The sequence below is a fragment of the Macrobrachium rosenbergii genome, chromosome 15, assembly GCF_040412425.1.
Source record: "Macrobrachium rosenbergii isolate ZJJX-2024 chromosome 15, ASM4041242v1, whole genome shotgun sequence".
Classification (NCBI taxonomy): Eukaryota; Metazoa; Arthropoda; class Malacostraca; order Decapoda; family Palaemonidae; genus Macrobrachium; species Macrobrachium rosenbergii.
Window position 1 is genome coordinate 54,261,798 of NC_089755.1, and position 21,182 is coordinate 54,282,979.

The 21,182-nt window shown below is 37.2% G+C and overlaps 1 protein-coding gene across 7 annotated transcripts in view; it reads right to left on the reverse strand.

Moving 5' to 3' along the window:
* LOC136846756 (paired box protein Pax-5-like) overlaps positions 1-21,182 on the reverse strand; it is a 249,488-nt gene that overhangs the window by 72,312 nt on the left and 155,994 nt on the right. For all 7 annotated transcript variants that reach the window (XM_067117960.1, XM_067117962.1, XM_067117956.1 and 4 more), the window contains one exon: positions 15,314-15,479. In XM_067117960.1, coding sequence (XP_066974061.1) covers positions 15,314-15,479 — 166 coding nt within the window. The remainder of the gene's footprint in view (positions 1-15,313; positions 15,480-21,182) is intronic.

Here is a 21,182-nt window from a genome sequence, read left to right on the forward strand (position 1 = left end):
GAGAGAGAGAAGAAAGTATGGGTGGAGAGTTTGGTATGTTGGGTAAGCATCTGAATGTTTGTGAGTTTTTAATTAAACAAAAAAATTTTTTTTAAGTATATGTGTCTCTCAACTATGCCAATCACACGAAGAAGCAATAAAAAACATTAACTACGAGGAACGTTAGTTAAATTAAGTAATAATAATAATAATAATAATAATAATAATAATAATAATAATAATAATATCATGCCAGAGAAACGTTCTCTTACTCACAAGAGACCTGACGGTGTCCTGCCCCTGTAAGACAAGGAGCAAGTTGAATGTTTCTTAAAAATTCCCTTTTTTTTATTTTATTTTATATTTTTTTTGTTTGTTTTCGTCGACATTCTTTACGAACATCGCCGCCATCTTGAGTAACTCAGGCGTTGATGATCATCAAGATGTTTGATCTCAAACGGCAACGTGATTTTGAAAGGTCTGTGATTGCTCATATGCTAAGTAGTCTAGTTTGTTTTGTTTTGTTTGTTTTTTACAGAAAACCAAGTCAAGGATAATTTTTTCTCGTTGAAGTCAGTTAAGTGTCCGGATGATTATATAGCAGCTAGTCGGTTCTGAGAGAGAGAGAGAGAGAGAGAGAGAGAGAGAGAGAGAGAGAGAGAGTGTGTGTCCAGTCAAGGTGTCGAACTTTAACTTAATATCTGGAGACGGGTTAAGGTTGAAAACTTAAATGCTAAAATGTTTCCTTTAACATTTTAACATTTCACTATTCACGCAGCACCCCGCCAACCCCCCCACCCCAAAGGCCCCTCCACCAGCCCTCTCATTCTGCGTGTCTATCTGTCTGTCTTTTTCTACGACTCATAATAATTCTTTCATACCCGTGACAGAACTGCTGTTGACAACAAACATATGTCGCCTTCGACGTCCGAATTCCAACGTCTAATCACATGACTTCTCTTGAAATACTGCCACAGAATTCAAGAGAATTATCTTTTTTTTTTTTTTTTGCTGTTCTCTTGGAGAGATAAGAAATGACAAAATAATAATTCTCCTCCTCGCGTTCGCCCGTAACCTTTTCACTTGCAGTTTTTGAAAGTCCTACTTCGTGTTTATAAGAGTTAATTGTTTTGCCTTATGGGATGGAGACAGGTTCGAGTTTTTCTCAGTCACATGAAGTCTTTTGCGAAGTGTTTTCAACTGCATGCATAGATTCATACACCAAAGCCCATACACACAAGGGAAGAGAGAGAGAGAGAGAGAGAGAGAGAGAGAGAGAGAGAGAGAGAGAGAGAGAGAGAATAACAATATATAAAAAATTCATACAGTCATTTCCAAAGCGTTTTCAAACGCATGCATATATTCATACGCCAAAGCCCATACACACAATGGAAGAGAGAGAGAGAGAGAGAGAGAGAGAGAGAGAGAGAGAGAGAGAGAGAGAGAAGAGAGAAATAATAACATGTAAAAAATTCATACGTTTCTCATTCGAGTACAGTCATTTCCAAAGCGTTTTCAAACGCATGCAAATATTCATACCCCAAAGCCCATGCACACAAGGGAAGAGAGAGAGAGAGAGAGAGAGAGAGAGAGAGAGAGAGAGAGAGAGAGAGAGAGAGAGAGAGAGCAATAATATAATAATAATAATAATAATCTTTACATGCAGAAAGATGCAGCCGTCACTGCAGCAAGGACTAGCGGCCAACGCCGGCGAATACTTCTTGCACTAAGAAGATCGCATCGCTCCCAGCCATAAATCAGTTCCCCCTCCCAAAACATTGTCATTTTAACACCCACTTCGTTTATCGCTAATGGCACTCCCGCTGTCGTTCTAACCTCACGTAACGAGGTTTATGTCCTCAGGAATTATACAGAAAGGCGACATCATTTCTCTCAGGAGGAGAACGTCAACTTAACCTGTGGAGGAGGAGGGGGAGGAGGAGGAGGAGGAGGGGGAGGAGAAGGAAGTCGAATAATATCTCTGAATATTCATCTCGGCTTCTTTTTTGAATTTCGGGTGATATTTGCTTTTTTTTTTTTTTTTACTGTTTAATGGTAGGTAGGGGGCAATTGTGGGAACGTGCTATTGATGTGTGTGGTATGCTAATCGACTGGTGGATAATATGTTTTGGTTTATGAATGATTATCTGTCACGCTTTCTCAGTATATATGAGGACACATACAAACATACATTATATATATATATATGTATATATATATATATATATATATATATATATGTATATATATATAAGATATATAAAATTATATATATATCATATATATATTTATATATACTATACATATATAAATATATTTCATATATATATATATATATATATATATATATATATATATATATATATATATATATATATATATATATATATATATATATATATATATATATATATATATATATATATATATATATAAATATATATATAATACTACGTATTTTAGATATAACTGCACCGTCATTAGACACCACTTGCATTATTCAATTACAGATGTTTACTTATCAAAAAATCATAAAGAGTATCAGCCGTAGGCAAACATGCGACCACCCAAAACGCCTGTACATAAATTAAGCAGACTTTCTTTTTCAAAACACCTGAAGAGGCGACAACAGCGCCAATGCAAGAGTATTAAATAACTCTTTGGGAGAAGGGAACACTGGAGATGAATGCAAAGTAATAATAGTCGACTGATTCTGCCTTTTGTGCCGACGGAAAAAAGAGAGACGGAGAGGAAAGAGAAGACAGAAATAAAGAAGAGAGAGAGAGAGAGAGAGAGAGAGAGAGAGAGAGAGAGAGAGAGAGAGAGAAGAGAGAGAGAGGAGAAAAAAGTAGAAAATAAAGAGAGAGAAGACAGAAATAAAGAAGATAGAGAGAGAGAGAGAGGAGAAGAAAAAAGAAGAATATGAAGAGAATATGAAGAGAAGAAAATGATTACGCGAGTTGAACCAATAGAAGGACAGACGGAGAGAAAAAGAAGACAAAGAGATGAAAAAAATAAAATAAAGAAAAAGAAAATGGAGAAGAAATAAGAAGAAAATAGAGAAGAAATAAGAAGAAAATAAAGAGATGGAAAAAATCAGAAAATTAAGAGAAGAAAAATAAGAAAATAAAGAGAGAATATACAAGAAGAAAATAAGAAAAAAAAATATAAAAACAAAGAGAAGAAAAAGTAGAAAATTAATCGCAGAAAAAAGAAGAAAATAAGACGAAAAAAGGATGAAAATAAAAAGAAGAAAAAATAGGAAAATAAATGAAAAAAACAAGAAAATAAAGGGAGAAGGAAGAGGTTTTGGAGAACGAAACCACTCAATCAAAGCAGCTCATTTATCTACGACGACACTACCTTGATTCATGACTTCTGAAGTCACTGTGTGGGCCCTAGGCACAGAGCGGACGTTTCAAGACGGCAAATTCAACCTGGGTGATGTACAAAGGCTTCTCTTTCCTTATCGAACTGAATTAAATTGAATATAAATTTTAAGCCACAGCCCAAGCACTGGGGCCTACGAGGTCATTCAGCGCTGAAACGGAAATTGGCAGTAAGAAGGTTTGAAAGGTGTAACAGGAGGAAGGCCTCGCAGCTGCACTATGAATCAGTTGTTAGGAAAGGGTTGAGGAAAGTAAGATAGGAGAAAGAGAATGTGGAAGGAGGTACAGTAAAAGTAATGAAAGGGGTAACAGACGAAGGCCCCTGAATAAGCCATAGGAAAAATAGCGTAATTTTTCCCGTGCTATTTGTTGTACGAGATATTTCAGATATTGAATCAATTCTTCTTTCGGCAGTGAGTTAATGGTAACTTCCGGTTTGTTAGTTTTTGATTGTTTTGTTTTAACAAGCAGAGCAAAATAATTATTACTTTTCCAAGTCTATTCTCTCTCTCTCTTTCTCTCTCTCTCGATGATGATGATGATGATGATTAAAATAAAATACGTCGAATAATTACATTACGTTCCGTGGTTTTTATCTCTCTCTCTCTCTCTCTCTCTCTCTCTCTCTCTCTCAATGACGATGAAAAAAGACGCCGGATAATTCTTTCTCTCTCTCTCTCTCTCTCTCTCTCTCTCTCTCTCTCTCTCTCTCTCTCTCTCTCGATTATGTTGATGATGATGAAAAAAAAAAGACGTCGAATAATTACATTACGTTCCGTGGTTTTTTATCTCTCTCTCTCTCTCTCTCTCATGAAAAAAAGACGCCGAATAATTACATTACATTACGTTCCGTGATATTGACTACCAGCCTCCCACCGCCGTCTCCCGCTAGAAGATCACTCAGAGGGGGAATGATTTGCATATGGAGGGCCACAATCAGACAATTGGGTGACGGAGCCATGAGGGATCTCTTCGCGATTTGTTTAATGGACAGGATGATGAAGGATGTCAAAGTGATGAAAAGGCGAGGGATGTCAAAATGATGAGGGATGTCAATATGATGAGGGATGTCAATATGAGAAGGGATGTCAATATGAGACGATGGGATGAGGATCAAATATGATGAGGGGTGACGAGGGATGTCAATATGATGAGGGATGTCAATATGATGAGGAATGTCAAACTGACGAGGGATGTCAATATGATGAGGGATGTCAAAATGATGAGGATGTCAATATGATGAGGGATGTCAAAATGACGAGGGATGTCAATATGATGAGGGATGTCAAAATAATGAGGGATGTCAAAACGACGAGGGATGTCAAAATGATGATTGATGTACCAAAATGATGAGGGATGTCAAAATGATGAGTGATGTCAAAATGACGAGGGATGTCAAAATGATGATTGATGTCAAAACGACGAGGGATGTCAAAATGATGATTGATGTCAAAATGATGAGGGATGTCAAAATGATGTGGATGTGAAAATGCTGAAATGACGAGGGATGTCAAGATGATGAGGGATGTCAAAATGGCGAATGATGTCAAAATAATGATGGATGTCAAAATGACAAGGGATGTCAATATGATGAAGGATGTCAAAATAATGATGGATGTCAAAATGACAAGGGATGTCAAATTGATGAGGGATGTCTCAGGAGGAGAAGAGCAGTGTACTTTCCGAAGTGACTGGAGAGTCAAGGTCTTATGAGGGATCTTTGGGGGCCGAGTTGAATGCACATTTTGGTTATAGATCATAAAACTTGATTAAATCCAAAATAACTTAGGGGAGAAAATGACGCAGGGATGAAATTGGGCTATCAATCAATATTTGGAGTAATACAGCATCTGTTCCAACTTTTGATATATAAAAATTGAAAAATACATAAAATGCCTCAAAATTGCCCCCAAAATATTAAATAAATGGAACGGAATAAAAATACCTAAATCTAAAGACGTTGAAAATGTTTTTATATCTAAAATATATCATATGAAAATTGTTTTTTTAAATGTATTATAAAAATAATTTTTATAAAATATATCATCTGAAAATAGATTTTTTCTAAAATATATCGTATAAAAATGTGTTTTTCTAAAATATATCAGATGAAAATATGTTTTTCTTCCTAAAAGATATCATGTATGAAAATAGATTTTTCTAAAATATACCATATAAAAATAGATTTTTTTCTAAAACATATTATGTAAAATGTGTTTTTTCTTTTTAAAATACATCATCATCAAAGACGAAAATGAGAGAGACCCAGCACCGAATGAATCCAAATTTCCTTCGGAACCGCCACTCCACCCACAACCCTCCCCCCACCAATCCTCATAGACCCCTCTCCATGACTCTGACTAACCCCACATATGACGGCAACGTCATTAATCCCCATCAATTTGCTTCAACAAATGACAAGATTAGCCGCGTGGGAATCCATTGGAAAAGAAGACATCAACGAGTCCAGATTGGCTAGTCGGTGGGTGAGAGAGAGAGAGAGAGAGAGAGAGAGAGAGAGAGAGAGAGAGAGAGAGAGAGAGAGAGTCGAAACTGACTAGTCTATGTATATATGTGTGTGTGTATGAGAGAGGGAGAGAGAAAGAGAGGGAGAGAGAGAGAAAGAGAGAGAGAGAGAGAGCGAGAGAGGAAATTGACTAGTATATATGTATATATATGTGTGTGCGTGTTTATGAGAGAGAGAGAGAGAGAGAGAGAGAGAGAGAGAGAGAGAGAGAGTCAAAACTGACCACCACTGTGTATGTGTGTGTGTGTGTGTGTGTGTGTGTGTGTGTGAGAGAGAGAGAGAGAGAGAGAGAGTACCTTGTGTGTATATATGTGTGATGAGAGAGAGAGAGAGAGAGAGAGAGAGAGAGAGAGAGAGAGAGAGAATTACGCGTCACCAGATGGTGTTTTGGTGGAACCCAATCTCAATGCAAATCGCAATATAATAACAAAATGTTAGGGCTGACTACCCAATTCTGATATGGTGTCCGATCTGCACATATGCTGTTATGGCCGCTCATTTACATTCCACTAAAACAAAAACAAAAAAGTAAAATAAAAAAAAAGATTAAAAAATAAAATAAAAAATTCCTCTACGGTCACTAACCGGCGACAAAACAGTTGTTTAATTGCTCCATAAAGGAAAAAAAAATAATAATAATATTTCCGATTTAAACCGTTTTTTCCCATAATGGTACGTAACGCGGTATGAAAGTCCTTGTCTTTGTTTAAAGTCCTTGTCTTAGTTTAAAGTCCTTGTTGTTTTTTTCAAGGTAAAAATAATGTATTTAAAATACTAGAGTCCCACTTTTCTTTATCAAGCTTTCTAATTCAATGTAATTTCTTAGTTTCATAGGAAGTTAAGTAAGGTGACGAACATATAACAGGGAAAATGACTTCAATACTGGTATACTTAGTAAATAGGGGCAAAGAGTTACTTGTACTTTTACACACACACACACACACACACACATATATATATATATATACACATATGCATATACATAATACATATGTATATATATACAGTATATATATATATAATAATTATAATAATAATAATAATAATAATAATAATAATAATAATAATAATAATAATAATAATAATAAGTAAATCAAAAGTATGAAACCTTGGTATGACAGAATGCTAAAGATTTCAGATTATCCTTTCGTTATTCCAAACGACTTTCTCTCTCTCTCTCTCTCTCTCTCTCTCTCTCTCTCTCTCTCTCTCTCTCTCTCTCTCTCTCTCTCTCTCTCTCTCCTCCTCTCTCTCAAACCACTCAAAACTCTAATAATATCCTTATACTTCGCTAAATAAGCCATCACTGACGTCCAGAGCTGACATCCCCGATGAGGTCACACGGTGGGAAGAGAATAAAGGGAGACACTTTAATTTGTGGGGATTACTCCTCTCGGTGCCACAGGCGACGCCCCCGAAGAGCCACTGGGGATGGATCCAAACACCACCCTTTGACACCAGTTGGAAATGAGTCTAATGGTTCTCCCATGAATGGCATGACTCTGAGTTGGAAATGAGTCTAATGGTTCTCCCAAATGGTTACTTTGACCAGTTGAAATGAGTCTAATGATCCTCATGAATGGCATAACTTTGACAGCAGTTGGAAATGAGTCTGATTCTTCCATGAATGGCAACAGTTGGAAATGAGTCTAATGATGATTCTCCCATGAATGGCATAACTCTGACACCAGTTGGAAATGAGTCTAATGATTCTCCCATGAATGGCATGACTCTGACAGCAGTTGGAAATGAATCTAATGATCCTCCCGTGAATGGCATTTCTCTGACAACAGTTGAAAATGAGTCTAATGGTTCTCCCATGAATGGCATAACTCTGACAGCAGTTGGAAATGAGTCAATGATCCTCCCGAAAATTACTATGACAACAGTTGTCAATGATTTTCCCATGAATGGCATAACTCTGACAACAGTTGAAAATGAGTCTAATGATCCTCTCGTGAATGGTATGACTCTGACAGCAGTTGGAAATGAGTCTAATGATTTTCCCATGAATGGCATGACTCTGACAGCAGTTGGAAATAAGTCTAATGATCCTCCCGTGAATGGCATAACTCTGACAACAGTTGAAAATGAGTCTGATTTTCCCATGAATGGTATAACTCTGACAGCAGTTGGAAATGAGTCTGATGATCCTCCCATGAATGATATTAACTCATCTATTTGAAAGTTTCGTCTTCTGCTACAGAGGGGAGCCAACTGGAATATTTCATTCAGTGACCCGCCCCTGGTCCCTTTGTAAATTTGGCTACTTACGCCAATTCTGGCTATCAATATAATCTTATTATCAAGGTCCATAATTTCGCCTTCCACAGAGTGGGCCAACAAACTCTTAATTTACCCCCCCTGGTCTCTTTATAAATTATCTACTCACCCCAATTCTAGCTTTCAGTGTAATTAGATCATTACGCTTCATAAAAACGATTCTCATGTTTCCCCTACGAATGCCGTAATCTCAGATGTTTAAGAATCTCTCTTTATAAATTTGGCTAACCTTTGACACCAGTTAGAATTGATTCTAATGATTCTCTCATGAATGGCGTAACCTCACATATTCAGATTTTCTCGTCTTCTACCAAAAAACGGGCCAACAGACTCTTAATTCCAGTTGGTCCCCCTGGTCTCTTTATAAATTTGGCTACTCACGCCAACTCTACAGCAGCTTTCAATGTAATCTTGTTAAGGTTCATAAAGAGGCCTGATCTGTTGGGGTTTCATTCCTGTCATAATTGAGGGGCGTAAATATTCATTTTAAAATGCCAGTCCTTCCATCAGGGGAGCCATAGATACTGAATTAAGGTCTTAGTTATAAACCGCAAAAGAAAATCAATGGGGACGCTTTGCTTTTTGAATGGAGTGGAACGTCGATTTGAAATGTATTGCAAATGAAGGTGATATATATATGTGTGTTTATATGTATATATAATATAAATACATATACATTTACATGTACGTATGCGTCATGTCAGCCTTGACGTATGTAAGACACGCATATGTCTCTGAGATTTCGATTTCTGTCAAAAATCCGTCAAAGAATTTATGTTCTCAGTGAGAGACATCATCAGGGAAGCATTTGAGAGAGAGAGAGAGAGAGAGAGAGAGAGAGAGAGAGAGAGAGAAAAGAACACTGAATCCCAATCGCTGAATGTTCCCAGAGACACAAAAAATAATCAAGCTGACTTTATGTTCCCAGAGACATTCAAAAAATAATCAAAGGAAGCATTTGCAAAGATGAGAGAGAGAGAGAGAGAGAGAGAGAGAGAGAGAGAGAGAGAGAGAGAGAGAGAAGAACGCTGAATCCCATATTGCTGAGGTTATATTCTCAGGGACAAAATAATCATCAAGGAAGCATTTGCAAAGATGAGAGAGAGAGAGAGAGAGAGAGAGAGAGAGAGAGAGAGAGAGAGAAGAACACTGAATCCCATACTGCTGAGGTTATGTTCTCAGAGACAAAATAATCATCAAGGAAGCATTTCCAAAGATGAGAGAGAGAGAGAGAGAGAGAGAGAGAGAGAGAGAGAGAGAGAGAAAAGAACACTGAATCCCATATCGCTGACAATCATCCCCGGTAACAGATCATCAATCCTAAGTCAGAGGATTCAAACCTCGAATCAATCGCATACCCGAGGGGAAACAAGTGAGCATCACCGCAGAGCCCGATCGAGGGGAAGAGAGAGAGAGAGAGGGAGAGAGAGAGAGGGAGAAGGAGAGAGAGAGAGGGGGGGAGAGAGAGAAGGGAGAGAGGGGAGAGGTTTGTTGTTATGAGATTGGCCAGTTTTGTTATGGTTATACTTGGCTCTGTTTTCCATTAGAATGCCATTACGTTGTCATGTGCCGATCCCCAGCCGAAAGATTCGGTTTGTTATGGCTTTTTTTTTTCCTTCTTCTTCTTCTTCTTCTTTTCTTTTCTTCTTCTTTCCCTTGATCCTTCCTTTTTCTTTTCTACCATTCTTTTGTTATGGCTTCTTTTTCCCCCCTCTCCATTTTTTTTCCTTTTTATTTTCCCTTATTTTGTTATGGCTTCCTTTTTCTATTTTCATTTTCTTTTTTCCCCTTTTCCTTCTTTTTTTTTTCCCCTTCTTCTTTTTTCCCCTCTTTCTTCTGTTTTCCATTTTTCCTTTTTTCCTTCTATTTTCCTTTATTTTGTCATGGCTTCCATTTTCCTTTTTCCTTCTTTTTTCTTTCCCCTTTTTCTCTTTTTTTTTCTTTTTCATTAAGTCACCTGCGTAGGCCGAGGGAGGCATTGGTGAGAGGAGGACCAGTCGGTCTGCTGGGAAGAATTTAACAGGATAAAAGAGGGAATGGAACAGACAGACAAGGACAGAAGTGTGTGGAAGAGAGATAGAGATATATAAAAGAATGATTTTGGAAAAATGAAAATGTGATGATTTCGGAAAAAAAAAAATAAAAATTTTGGAAAAAAAAAAAAAAAAAAAAAGATTTCGGGAAAATTAAAGAGATGATTTTGGAAAAATGAAAAAATGATTTCGGGAAAATGAAAGAGAGATGATTTTGGAAAAATTAAAAAATGATTTCGGGAAGATGAAAGAGAGATGATTCGGAAAAACGAAAGAGAGATGATTCGGTAAGATGGAAAAAGAGATGATTTCGGAAAAATGAAAAAAAAATGATTCGGTAAAATAAAAAAAAAATTATTTCGGAAAAATGAAAGAGAGATGATTTCTGAAAACAAAAAATAAATGAGATGATCTGGGAAAAATGAAAAAGATGCTTCATGAAAAATGAAAAAGTGATATTTTGTAAAAATGAAAAAGAGATGCTTTCGGAAAAATGAAAAAGAGATGCTTTCGGAAAAATGAAAAAGAGTTTGCGTTTTCGAGTTAGGATGCAAAAATGGACATAAATAAATGATTTAGCAAACACTGGCTAAGTCTTCACACAGTAAATGAATAATTATTATACATAAAACATAACGCAAAAATGTATAAAAAATGAAAAAAAACCGAACGAAGCATTATCAGGCATTATTATCTTAATAAACAGAAATAGTAATCAGCTTAAATTCTGTATTTATCAATGCAAGAAAAATCTCTCTAAATCTACATGAATACAAGTAAGAGAGAGAGAGAGAGAGAGAGAGAGAGAGAGAGAGAGAGAGAGAGAGAGAGAATAGAGATAAAACAGAAATCAGCTGATTTATGACGAAGATAGAATGAAGAGAGAGAGAGAGAGAAAAACAAATAAAAAATGTAAAACAGAAATCAGCTTAAACTCTGCATTTATGATGCAAGATAGAATACAAGAATACGAGAGAGAGAGAGAGAGAGAGAGAGAGAGAGAGAGAGAGAGAGAGAGAGAGAGAGAGAGAGAGAATACACATAAAAATATAAAACAGAAATCAGCTGAAACCCTGCATTTATGACGCAAGATAGAATGCAAGCGAGAGAGAGAGAGAGAGAATACACATAAAAATATAAAACAGAAATCAGCTGAAACTCTTCATATACGACGCAAGATAGAATACAAGAGAGAGAGAGAGAGAGAGAGAGAGAGAGAGAGAGAGAGAGAGAGAGAGAGAGAGAGAGAGAGAGAAAAAATCCATATAAAAATATAAAACAGAAATCAGCTGAAACTCTTCATATATGACGCAAGACAGAATACAAGAGAGAGAGAGAGAGAGAGAGAGAGAGAGAGAGAGAGAGAGAGAGAGAGAGAGATAAATAAAAAATACACATAAAAATATAAAACAGAAATCAGCTGAAACTCTTCATATATGACGCAAGATAGAATACAAGCGAGAGAGAGAGAGAGAGAGAGAGAGAGAGAGAGAGAGAGAGAGAGAGAGAGAGAGAGAGAGAGAGAGCGAGGTGGAATCCGGTATTCGGGGGTATATTTTGATGGAGTGTTTTCGATTAAGCTAATACAGGGGGCGAGGGTCTGGTGCAGCCCGCGTGACGACTGGATGACTTTTTCGCTGTGGCGAATTAGTTGATATGTGAGAATGATGGAACCAATAAAAAATAACAAAGGCTTCAAAAACATCGGTTTTTAAAAGTTCATTCCGCGAGAGCAATATGCATTGTAAATAAAAATATTGCGTACGGTATGAAATATTTTATTCTCTCTTTTTTTTTTTTTTTTTAACCGGGGAGATTCGGAGTAGTGTTTTTCACCCTAAAAAGCAAAAATCTGACACAAAAATATCGAAGGGCTGCAGTTTTTTTTTTTTTTTGGTTATTTTTTTATTTATTTATTTTTTTTTGGCTGGGCTTTACTTTTCAGTGCTGGTGGTGGTTGGTGGTGGTTGGTGGCTGGTGGTAGCCCTTTTTGGTTAGTTGTTTAGACGGTGGTGGTAGCGGTGGGATGCACACACCCCGCTCAAATTCACAACTTTAAATCCCGTCCCGCAATTACAAAACAGCGGCTGACAATCAGGCCGGAAATGATAGAAAAACAAGATCACTCGTCATCAGATTATCCATAGATGGTCGATTTCATGAATTTACCCACCACCAGCGCCGACGAATTATCGACTTGTTTCACTTCCTCCCCCCTGCCCTCCTCCTCACTCGTCAAAGCCCCTGGAAAAAAGGAATTTCCTCCCAATTCATCCAAGGAGCAAGGCTCAATTTACCGCCCGGCGGAGGGCGAGAGCGCGAGAGAAGAATGGCATCTATCGCCTTCCAGAATACAGCCCATAATGTCGTCTTCCCGTCGGAGGCTCTCTCTCTCTCTCTCTCTCTCTCTCTCTCTCCTGCGGGTTACGGCTTAAAAAGGCGCGCACTACTTTCGCCCGCGGATACACTCAGACTTGAAGGGTGGTCAGGGGCGAGACATGGCTTCCTACCCGACGTCAACTTGTCATCTCACACAGCCGCCCCAGAATTTGTAAACTCCGTCCGTCGGATTTTCACCGCTGTCTTTGTGTTGTACCTACTATCTCCCTTCCCCCTCCTCCTCTTCCTCCTCCCTCCCTCCCTCCCACCCCCGTCCAGCGGCTGCGGAAAGCATCATTTATCCAGATGTTCGCATATTTCAATGGCTCTAAAAGGAGGAATTCGTCCATGGAACACTTCCTCCGCGCTGAAAAAGCTGAAGGCTTAAACTTGCCACGATGACACCGACTATTGTGGGGATAATACGGAGTCGCCTTCTTCTTCTTCTTCTTCTTCTTCTTTTCTTTATCCATTCCCTTCCTTTTGAGAACTGGTCGGGATTAAAAGGCATTTTACTTTCCAGATGCAATAACGATGTAGAAAATATGACAGGGTTGATCTATGGTCGCATTTTTGATACGCTGGAATTGAGTCAACAAAATTTATTGTATAAGATGTGCTGCACGAAACTAATACAATGCCATGTACACATAGGCTGTCAAAGAGCACTGATGAGAAATCTTGTAAATATGCAAAGTATTTCTTTATTAAAAAAAAAAAAAACACGAACTCTGCAAAAGCGAATGGGAACAACTACGCGAATTTTTTTTAACTGAATACACACCCTTGTCATTATATTTCTCCAAGACGGGGTACCGTGAGCAAAAACTCTACAGAAAGACGGAGGAGTGAGGTAAAACTGCAGCTCTCACCTTACTGAAATGCACTGCCATTGAAAAAAAAGAAAGAAAGAAAAAAAGAAGAATTTACAGCATCCATAGATTAAGTCCTATGTTATTATATTACTTCAAAACTCGGTACCACAAGAACTCTACGAAGAGACGCAGGAGTGAGATATAAAACTACAGCTCTCACCTTACTGAAATGCATTGCCACTTTCTAAAAAAAAAGGACAGTCTGTGACATACCTACAAAACAAATAAAAAACTCGACGCCCATTCACTTGTACACAGAACGAAACCTTAAATATTTATCTACAAATTCATCCATGCCATGTGTGAATTACATAAACAGTTCAAGCAGACGTTTTTAAAGCAATTGATCTTCATGTTTTTCACTAGATGTAGACATGTGAATTTCCAAAACAGAACTCGAAAACACTCGAATGATAAATTCAAAACACCTGAATAATGTTGGAATGTGACTTAAATATACTAATTGCTTAATATACTTTCCATGAGAAGCTAAAAACGAATATCCACATTTGAGATAGTAAAAGCAAAACAGATCTTAGCAACTAAATTTGTTTAAAATGAAAAAATTAAAAAGAAATGGTTAGCAACGAGTCTAAATAACAAATTTTAGCAACTAAACTTGTCTAAAATGAAAAAAAAAAAATGGTTAGCAACTGGTCCAAAAAAGAATTAATATAAAATGATTAGGAACGGGTCCCAAGAACAATTTTTAGCAGCTAAACTTGTCAAAACTAAAAAAATAAAAAGAAATGGTTAGTAACGGTCCAAAGAACACATCTTAGCAATCATACGTATCTAAAACAGAAAAATAAAAGAAATGGTTAGCAAAGGGTCCAAAAACCAATTCTCTGTAACTAAACTTGTCTAAAATGAAAAATAAAAAAGTAATGGTTAGCAATGGGTCCAAAAAAGAATTAATATAAAAAGAAATGGTTAGCAACGGGTCCAATAATCAATTTCTAGCAACCAAACTTGTCTAAAATATAAAGAATAAAAAGAAATGGTTAGCAACGGGTCCCCATCAAAAAAAGTTCTTAGCAACTAAAATTGTCTAAAAGGAAAAAATAAAAAGAAATGGTTAATAAAGGCTCCAACAACAATTTAAATAAAGAGAAATGGTTAGTAACGGATCCAAAAACAATTCTATGCAACTAAATTTGTCAAAATTAAAAAAAGAGAAATGGTTAGTAACAGGTCCAAAAACAACTAAAATAAAAAAGAAATTCTAAGCAACTAAACTTGTCCAAAATAAAATAAAAAAAGGGAAGTGGTTAGCAAGGAGTCCCAAAACAATGATTAGCAACTAAACTTGTCTAAAATATAAAAAAATAAAAAGAAATGGTTCACAACGGGGCCAAAAACCAATGTTCGGCAACCAAATTTGTCTAAAATATAAAAAATAAAAAGAAATGGTTAGCAACGGGTCCCCCCAAAAAAATTCTTAGCAACTAAACTTGTCTAAATTAACAAAAAATTAAAAGAAGTGGTTAGCAACGGGTTCCCCCGCCCTTAAAAAAATTCTTAGCAACCAAACTTGTCTAATATAAAAAAAAATAAAAAGAAATGGTTAGCAACGGGTCCCCACAACAAAAATCTTAGCAACTAAGCTTGTCTAAAAAAATATAAGAAATGGTTAGTAACGGGTTACCCCCTAAAAAAAATCCTTAGCAACCAAACTTGTCTAAAATAAAAAAAAATTAAAAAAAAATGATTAGCAACGGGTCCCCCCAAAAAAAAAAATCTTAGCCACCAAACTTGTAAAAAAAAAAAAAAAAATAAGAAGAGGAAAAAAAAAAAAGGTTAGCAACCGACCCAAAAAAGGCCTCTCAATGCAGCATTGTTGCCTACCTGGACAGAATTTTGGAGACGCATCCGTGGGACACTCTAAGCTGTCTGGAGATATCGCACGGCCGGACTCCGTTGTGGGCGAGTTCGACGATCCTCTGCCGGACCATGTCGGGCAAAGGGCGGCCGTTCACGAACACTCCGCCCAGCTGGTTCACTCCGCCATGACCTGCCGAAGAAGTGGATGCCGGTGATTTAAATGGTCTCCCTGGGGCGGGGAGGGGGGAGGGGGGGATGGTGGGGGGAGGGGATGCGTATGAATCATTTATCATACGGAAGTGACTGACAGCTGTTTAAGTGGTCGGAATTTAATGCAAAGATTAATTACTGGAAGAGAACTTAAAATGCGTATTATTATTATTATTATTATTATTATTATTATTATTATTATTATTATGAAAGCACCTATTTTCTCATGTAATTAGTAACTGGGAGCAAAGAGTAATTATTGGAAGAAAACTTAAATTGCTGTAATATTATTATTATTATTATTATTATTATTATTATTATTAGTTATATGAAAACAATACGGATTAAGTAAGAAAGGAATAATATTAATTATACACACTGTTCAAATTAATTCAGTGAGTAAACATAACAATATTAACAACAAAGTATTATAAGAAAGGGAATAACATTAATTATATACATTGTTCAAATTAATTCACTGAGTAAACATAATATTAAAAACAAAACATCATAAGTAAGAAAGGAATAATATTGACTTATACTTTGTTCAAAGTAATTCAACGAGTAAATATAATATTAAGAATAAAATATCATAAGTAAGAAAGGAATAATATGAACCACAGACATCCTTAAAATGAATCCAACGAGAAAACATATTAAGCACAAAAATTAAGCTGTCTCCTCTGACAACATTTGGAGCGAGAATGAAATGAGCTGTAAACAGAATATATGGTCGCCTCCTGTCCGGTCGAATGACAACAATGGAGATGATTTATGATGAACTACGATGAACCACTGCTGGCTTTTGGATCAACTACAATGAGCCGATGGTGTCATTGTGAGAGAGTCTGAAGCAACGAAGAATTGGCGAGTATCAGTCAGCGTTGAGCTGAACGCTACGGCATGCTATAATAGGTTCTTTGAAAAAACAATAATGTTCTGAGGATTGCAAATCATCGTGCTTGTTAAATACAGATTTTTAAGTAGTTACTAAGGATATATCAATAACTAACGAAGGGTTTTAGGTTGTTAATTAAAAGAAAATGCTTAAGCGAAAGAAAGAGAATCATATAATTTTTTTCAGGATTATCAATGAGCCAAAAGACGATTATCATATTTTCAGGATGTATGGAATCTGAATGTGGTATTCACACACACACACATACATGCATACATATATATCACAAACACACACACAAACACACACACACACACACACATATATATATATATATATATATATATATATATATATATATATATATATATATATATATATATATATATATATATATATATATATATATCTGTGGTGCATCACTATACTGTGATCGAAAATAATGAGTAAAAAGCCACAAGAATATAACTGATAAACTGTATTTTCTTTTGTATTTTTTGTATCTTGAAAAATACAGTTTATATATATATATATATATATATATATATATATATATATATATATATATATATATATATATATATATGTGTGTGTGTGTGTGTGTGTGTGTGTGTGTGTGTTTGTGTGTGTACTTACAACACAAGTGACATTCAAGCACCCACATCGACCGACGCATCTACAAATATGTGCACGAACATCACCGTTATTCAATTAAACATGAAAAAAAAAAGTCGTAGAATTAACATCAAAACACACCTTTATTTCCCTTGTGACGAATTCATTTACATTATTCCGATGAATTATCCGGAGGAGTGCAAAGTGCTTTTGACAGGAATTAATGACTTCCTCTGTTTCATTAATGGCTAAATATGGGTTAATAAGCAAGTCCCGAACAGAGAGCTCTTGTTGTTATTGCGGAGAAAGACGAAGTGTAAACAGTAAATAGAAATGAATATAGAGAAATAGAAGGCTTTTAATATTTTAAGCAACTATCTCCGTCTGTCTGTTTCACGGAAGTGAATCGTGATATTTCCAAGATTACTCTTTCGTATTGAATTCAGTTGTTATAGCAACTTGTAGTGATTGAAGGTGATTAATATAATGCATGTAAGCTTGGCATAGTTGTGTTTTTATTTTACAAACAAACACACACTTGCATACATACATAGTACACACACACACATATATATACACACACATACATATATGTATATACATATACATACATATATATATATATATATATATATATATATATATATATATATATATATATATATATATATATATATATATATATATATATATATATATATATATATATATATATATATATAGAGAGAGAGATATAGAGAGAGAGTGACACAGGGAGGGAAAGAGTATGTGACAGAGAGAGAGAGAAAAAGAATGTGACAGAGAGAGAGAGAGAGAGAGAGAGAGAGAGAGAGAGAGAGTTACAGAGAGAGAGAGAGAGAGAGAGAAATAGAAAGAGTGTGACAGAGACAGACAGAGAGAGAGAGAGAGAGAGGAGCGAGAGACAGAGAGAGAGAGAGAGAGAGAGAGAGAAGGACACGTGGCCCAGCGGTTCCGACGTAACAGAAAAATAATGAGCGCCGGGGCACAAAGGCCGAGATCTGACCTCCTCCATAAACAGGGTATCAATCTCAAATCCGTCATTGTCGGCTCCGACCAGACTCCATCGAGCATTGTATTGAGTCATTTATATGAGCATTACAAGGCGGCCCCAGATAATACACGTTAAAGTGAGCATTCTAACGCCCAGAACCCCTCTCCCAGAGCTCTTCGTCCTGCGCGGCGAATTTTCCGCTCGGATTCGGGGCCGATTGTCACCTCTGTGAATAAATACCCCCGGATGAAACACTACGGAATGAGACGCTGGATTTCCAAACACTGAGGTGAATGGGTCTGGGGCAGCTGGGTCCTTCTGGTGGGTATTCAAAAGGCGACAGGGAGGGAGGGAGGGGGAAGGGGGGGGGAGGGGGAACAGACCAAAAGAAAAGGGAAAATTTTCGACCGCACTCTCTACTGTATAATACCTCTCTGGCTTCAAGTGAAAATGAAAATAATCGGAATTACTTCCAGTTCTCTTCGAATAGCTACGCATTCTGCCACGCAGTGAGTCACTGGGAGGAATTTATAGAGGGAAGGAGCACCCCCCTCCTCTAGATTTCCATCAATTCATCTAAAAGATCTTTTCTAGGAAAACAGATTTTAAGTCATTTCATTTGTACAGGAATTTGGATTTTTCTATTGATTCATATAAGCAAAAATGGAAGATCGTTCCGAACTTATTTTCGGGATGGCTGCGATCACAATGAATTTGGGAAACGTATGCCTTCCCCTACCCCCAACCTTGCTAACCAAACACCACCCCACTCCCCCAACCCCCGTCTCTCAATGAAGCTTGAGTACACTTACGGCGTGGGGTATTACACGCCACGTGATCCCTTATGGAGATATGACAGAGACGCTCTTATCTAATATACACGGTACTTCGGGTGTGCCATTGGAAGCCTCCTGCGTCTCCTGAACGTATAGACACACTTTCGAAGAGATAATAAAATTGTTTAAAATATATATTGTATCGAATTCCGGATATTTTCTAAAATAGGTTATTTTTGGAATCTTTCGTTTTTCGAATAACATTATGATGTTGAAGACTTTGAATTTAAATAATTACTAAATAAATAACTAAGAATTAATGAAACTGTTTAAAAATATATATAATCTATAGAATTTTGGATGTTTCTCAGAGTAACATATTTTCTAAACTCTCGTTTTTCGAATAGTATTAAGAAGTAGATGAAGACTTTGATTTAAAAAAAAATTATTAAATGAATAAGTTCAAACACCCATACGAAAAGTTAAAAAAAAATTGTTTCTATAAAAAATATGTGCTATAGAATTCAAGATTTTTCAGAGTACTATATTTTCTGGACCCTGGTTTTCCGAATGAATAAGAAAGACTTAAAAAAATAGTTTTTTTTAAATATATGCTATCGAATTCGGGATTTTTTCATATATATTCGGGATGTTTTTAATATACTTCCTGGACTTTTTCGTTTAGCAAATAGCATGAAGATGTTCCTACAGACTTTGAATTCATATAATTATTAAATAAATAAAGCATGAAGATGTTCCTACAGACTTTGAATTCATATAATTATTAAATAAATAAGTTAAAATACCCAACGCAAGCGCTGTCAAGGGAAAAAATGGCCGGATTGGAGGGAGGCTGTAAAACTCGAGCGAAACAGTAATGACGTATTGTCGCAGTCGGCGACAAGAATCGCTGCGCGACTGGTCTTTGTGAGCCGTTTTTTCCCCTCCCCATAAATTCGCTCTAAGAGCAAATGAAAATTAGCGACATTATTATGCATATGCCAATGACGATGGAAGCAAGAAGGGTTGCTTACGATGCGCCCAGCCCAGCTGAGGAGCCGTTCTCCTCGAGTTGTAAGAAATATAAAAATGAATGAAGATACGAATAATCGAACTAATGAATGACTGGGAATGATCTGAGGCGAAGGAAGCAACTGAGGAAAGATGGTCCTCCTGGGAGGAGGAGGAGGAGGAGGAGGAGGAGTTTCCGAACATCGGATGAAAAGATCAGAGGAATACATATAACATTTATACACTTGAGGCAGGATCCGACCTTCGACGTGAATGGTGTCAATCAGGATGGTGGTGTTCGCTGGCGAGAGAGAGAGAGAGAGAGAGAGTTCGACCCTCCCGCCATCCTACTCCTCCTCAGAGAGAAGGGAATGGTTTTGAGAGAGAGAGAGAGAGAGAGAGAGAGAGAGAGAGAGAGAGAGAGAGAGAGAGAAAGGGAATGGATGGTCTTGAAAGAGAGAGAGAGAGAGAGAGAGAGAGAGAAAAGGGAATGGATGGTCCTGAGAGAGAGAGAGAGAGAGAGAGAGAGAGAATGGATGGTGGTCTTGAAAGAGAGAGAGAGAGAGAGAGATGGAAGGGAATGGATGGTCTTGAAAGAGAGAGAGAGAGAGAGAGAGAGAGAGAGAGAGAGAGAGAAAGAGGGAATGGATGGTCTTGAAAGAGAGAGAGAGAGAGAGAAGGGAATGGATGGTCTTGAAAGAGAGAGAGAGAGAGAAAAGGGAATGGATGGTCTTGAGAGAGAGAGAGAGAGAGAGAGAGAGAGAGAGAGAGAGAGAGTCCTATACCCTCCTGCCATCCAACCCCTCCTCCTCCTCCTCCTCCTCTCGCTTCTCTGTCATTCCCTTGTCCTTTCCCTGCTTCCTACTTCCCCTTCTCTCCCTCTGTCATTCGCTCCTTCCTCCGACAATTGGCTAGCATCCATTTACCTCCTCCCTCTACTCACCCCTCTCTCTCTCTCACTCTCTCTCTCTCTCTCCACTTTGGCAAATAGCTCCCCATAGTGATCTCCGCTTTTGCTCGGGAGTTATTCAAAATCTACTGGAACGCGATTTCCAAAATATCGCGAAGTTGATTTGTATTTCAGATGCTGACGAAGTCTACGACTCATCTTTATGATCTGGCTTCAATCCATTGCCATCTTTCCGTCGCCAGTTTCAATATCGTCGAGTAAATTTATAATTTCAGATGTGGACGACGTCTAAAAACGAATCTTGCTATTTTACTTCGGTCCGTTGCAATCTTCCCGTTGCTGCTTTTCCATGACAGGACGCGGAATAGCGTTCGGTTTCTTTTTCTTCCTCTGCCCACAACCACTAATCGTCGCCGATTTCAATAACAGGACGCGAAATAGCCCTCGGATTTCTTCTTCTT